At 45.5% G+C, this 4,505-nt stretch overlaps 1 protein-coding gene across 1 annotated transcript in view; it reads right to left on the bottom strand.

The window, feature by feature from the left end:
• LOC113981351 (zinc finger CCCH domain-containing protein 3-like) overlaps positions 1–131 on the bottom strand; it is a gene marked incomplete at its 3' end in the record, with an annotated part of 10,955 nt that extends 10,824 nt beyond the window's left edge. The window contains exon 1 of the mRNA XM_027708700.1: positions 12–131. Within this exon, the coding sequence (XP_027564501.1) occupies positions 12–57 (46 nt within the window). The remainder of the gene's footprint in view (positions 1–11) is intronic.
• Between the last annotated feature and the right edge of the window lie 4,374 nt (positions 132–4,505).

Here is a 4,505-nt window from a genome sequence, read left to right on the forward strand (position 1 = left end):
TATTCCCATACCTTGGAGCGCTCGGATTTCCCGGCACAGCCGTTCCCGTTCCGCCATCCCGGTACCGCTCCCCGCCGTGACGTCATCAACCGGCGCCGCCCCGGAGCCACGTGAGCGCCCCGAGAACGGTCACGTGGCGCGCGCGGCCGTTGCCCGGCAACGGCGCCGGGACGGCGCGGCCTAAGACGGGCCTAGGCCTAGGCCTGGGCCTGAGTCCGGGCCTGGGCCTGAGCCTGAGCCGAGCCCAGCACAGCCCGGGCCAACTGTCCCTTGTGCCCATGTCAGCCTGGTCACCCCGGTCTCAGTCTCTGTTCCCATCCCAGCCCGGTCTAACTGTGCCCAGACCTTGTTCCTTCCACAACCCCATCCAGCCCAACCTGGTCCAGCTCTCATCTGTGGGAAAAATTCCTCTTTTAAATTCATAAACTCATGAAACAAAAGAAAGAATTCATTCAGTGCGCTGGGTCTGGTCTCACACCGAGTTTTTTGGGGAGAAAGACCCTTTGGATTTAAATTCCATACATTTTATAGTTTCACAAAATCCCACCCTTTTCAGATAAGTTTAATATATTCATTTTTGCCTAAAAGGGTTTCTTTTCTCTGAAAACAGGGCTTTCCCTTCCTTCCAATTGGCTGCAAGGCGTCCTCTGTCAAAAATTATGGATCTTCTTTTGTTCTTCGCCCAAAGAGAAAAGGAACCTCATGTACAAAATGCTATATATATAAAAAACCCCGTATTTTTATTTCTCATACAGGGGACAGGGATGGGTGACAGCTGGACCAGGCTGGGCTGGTGACATGGGATGGGATGGAATTTAAATCCAAAGGGTCTTTTCTCCCTGAAAAACTCGGCGTGAGACCAGACCCAGCGCGCTGAATAAATTCTTTCTTTTTGTTTCGTGAGTTTTTGCAGCCTTTCTAAATTCAAGGGAGAATTTTTTTCTCACAAGCTTGGTCCAGCTGCCACCCATCCCTTGTCCCCTGTATGAGAAATAAAAATACGGGGTTTTTTATATATATTGCATTTTGTACACGAGGTTCCTTTTCTCTTTGGGCGAAGAACAAAGGAAGATCCATCATTTTTGACAGAGGATGCCTTGCAGCCAATCGGAAGGAAGGGAAAGCCTCTTTTTCAGAGAAAAGAAACCTTTTTAGGCAAAAATTAATATATTAAACTGATCTGAAAAGGGTGGGATTTTGTAAAACTATAAAATGTATAAGTTGTATGCCCAAGGGGTCTTTTCTCCCCAAAAAACTCGGTGTGAGACTAGACCCAGCACGCTGAATAAATCCTTTGTTTCATGATTTTATGCCATCTTTCTAAATTTAAAAGAAGAATTTTTCTTACACCTGTCCCCATCCCACCTTGGTCCAGCTGCCCCCATTCCCTGTCCCCAGCCCAGCCTGGTCCAGGTGTCCCCATCTCCCAGTGACCTGAAGCATTTCTTCCACGACTGTTATCCCAAAAAAGGTCCTTACACCCCATGTGCCAGAGACCAATCCACACACTGAGCTGGAATATTGGATTTATTTACAGTCCTGAACAGAAAGAAGGGGACTGGATTTCCTTCTTTCGCCTTGGTTGTTTTCTCCAAGCGTCCTCCAAATAATGGAAACTGGGAGAGCTGGGAATGTCCAGCCTGGAGAAGGGAAGGATCCAGGGAGTCCTGAAAGCCCCTTCCAGGGCTTAAAGAGGCTCCAGGAGAGCTGGAGAGGGAATTGGGACAAGGGATGGAGGGATAGGACACAGGGAATGGCTTCCCACTGCCAGAGGGTAAGATGGAATACTGGGAAGGAATTCTTAGCTGTGAGAGTGGTGAGGGGCTGGAATGGAATTCCCAGAGAAGCTGTGGCTGCCCCTGGATCCCTGGAAGTGTCCAAAGCCAGGTTAGAGCAACCTGGGAAAGTGGGAAGTGTCCCTGCTCATGGCAGGGGTTGGAATTCCATGATCTTTCCGCTCCCTTCCAACCCAAACCATTCCACGATTCCATGATCTCCTGTCCCTATCGGAGCTTGATCCATCTGTCTCCATTCCCTGTCTCCAGCCTGGGCTATCCCAGTTGTCCCCATCCCTTTCCCAGCCTTATCCAGCTATCCCAGCTTGTCCCCATCCCACCACCGGGCATGAGGGGAAGGTTTTCCTGCCGATCCATAGGACCCTCTCCCACAAGGAATCTTTAATTCCACACCTCAGCCTCGGGATTCCTCATTTTTCCCGCTTTCCCTGCAATAATTTAGGATATTTAGCAGGAAAACCAGTCCCGGAGCTGCAAAGTCGTGGTGGTGAAAAAAAAAGAGAAAAAAAAAATCCTTAAGGAATTTCTTTTCCAAGTCATTTCCTTCTTCCCTGAGGGAATAAAGCCCAGAAAGAAAGAGCAGCAGAACCTCGAGTCTGCAAAGGAGATCAAAATCCAGCCTAAAAGTATTTTGGAAACGATTTGGGGAAGGAAAAACCCGATCCAAGGAGCTGGAGCAGCACGACAACATTTCCTTGGAACGCTCCCATCGTGGAAACTTGGGAAAAGCAACCAATATCCACCTGCAATCCTTTAAAACAGCAGCTTTCCCTTGGGATATTTCGCTTCCCGGAGCAGTTGGGGAGCTCTGCCTGTCCTGGCTCTGCTCAAATCACATCCCTGGGACAAATCCAGGATTCCTCTGCTTGGAAAGGGAGATTTAGGAAATTATTTCTGGTGTTTTGTGGCATTTTCAAGCGGAATATGGGAAGAAGCAGCTTGTGGGATCAAACCCCTTTGGGAGGATGGTGGAAAAGGCTGGAAAAATGAAGAATTTCGGAAGTTTTGGCCTTATTATCCTCCCCGATGCCCTAAAACTGCCCCCAAAAAAACCCAAATCCTTTATTTTTTCCAAGTTTCAGATGTGTGGGAACAGGCTGGGAATGAGGAGGGCAGAGATGACAGATCTCCTCCCTTTGGGATCAGCTCCAATTGATCCCAAATCCCACCCAGAGTTTCATAACGGCTTTAAACTGGCAGGAATTGCCAAGAGGATCCTCCTCCACTTCCAGCTGCTCCTTCCCTCCCTTTTCCTGGCACAAGGAGTCCATAAATGAGCTGCTCTGAATTCCAATTAATTCAGCACAGCCCGAGGAAAAGCTCAGTTTGAACCCAGGGAAGCCTTGGATCCAGCACTCCCACAAAATCCACCTCGGGAAAAGCTGCTTTCCCAATTTACACCCAAATATGGATCCAGGAAAAGCTGTTTTCTTAATTTACAACAAAATATGGACCAAGGAAAAACTGTTTTCCCAATTTAAACTAAAATATGGAATCAGGAAAATCTCCTTTCCCAATTTACACAGAAATATGGAAGCAGGAAAAGCTGTTTTCTTAATTTACATGAAATATGGAATCAGGAAAAGTTCTTTCCCCAATTTACGCCAAAATATGGATCCAGGAAAAGCTGCTTTCCCAATTTACACCAAAATATGGAACCAGGAAAAGCTGTTTTCCCATTTTTTTCCAAAATATGGAAGCAGAAAAAGCTGTTTTCCCAATTTACACCAAAATATGGAACAAGGAAAAGCTGATTTCCCAATTTTCTCCAAAATAGGGAATCAGGAAAAGCTCCTTTCCCAACACCAAAATATACAACCAGGAAAAGCTGTTTTGCTAATTTACACCAAAATATGGAAGCAGGAAAAGCTGTTTTCCCAATTTACACCTAAATATGGAATAAGGAAAAACTATTTTCCCATTTTTCTCCAAAATATGGAATCAGGAAAATCTCCTTTCCCTATTTACATGAAATATGGAACCAGGAAAAACTGTTTTCCCTATTTACAACAAAATATGGAATTAGGAAAAGCTCCTTTACCAATTCACACCCAAATATGGAAGCAGGAAAAACTGCTTTCCTTATTTACACCTAAATATGGAACAAGGAAAAGCTGCTTTCCCAATTTAGACAGAAATAAGGAAGCAGGAAAAGCTGTTTTCCCAATTTACATGAAATATGGATCCAGGAAAAGCTGTTTTCTTAATTTACACCTAAATATGGAACAAAGAAAAGTTGTTTTCCCATTTTTCTCCAAAATATGGAATCAGGAAAAGATGTTTTCCCAATTTACAACAAAATATGGAACCAGGAAAAGCTGCTTTCCCAATTTACACCAAAATATGGAAGCAGGAAAAGCTGCTTTCCCAATTTACATCCAATTATGGAAGCAGGAAAAGCAAACTTTGGGATAAAGCAGCACTGGAGGGTCGTGGACCACTTGTTCCAGGATGATCCTTTTCCTTCTCCTCCTCCTTCTCCTTTTCCTTCTCCTCTTCCTTTTTCCTTCTCCTTTTCCTTCTGCTCCTCCTTTTCTTTCTCCTCCTCCTTTTCCCTTCTCCTCATTCTCCTCCTTATCCTTTTTCCTTCTCCTTCTCCTCCTCCTCCTTATTTTTCCTTCTCCTCCTCCGTCTCCTTTTCCCTTCTCCTCCTCCTTCTTCCTTCTCTCCTCCTTTTTCCTTCTCCTTCTCATTCTCCTCCTCTTCCTT

This window comes from Neopelma chrysocephalum, unplaced genomic scaffold, assembly GCF_003984885.1.
Source record: "Neopelma chrysocephalum unplaced genomic scaffold, ASM398488v2 Primary Assembly neopelma1_96491, whole genome shotgun sequence".
Taxonomy (NCBI): domain Eukaryota; kingdom Metazoa; phylum Chordata; class Aves; order Passeriformes; family Pipridae; genus Neopelma; species Neopelma chrysocephalum.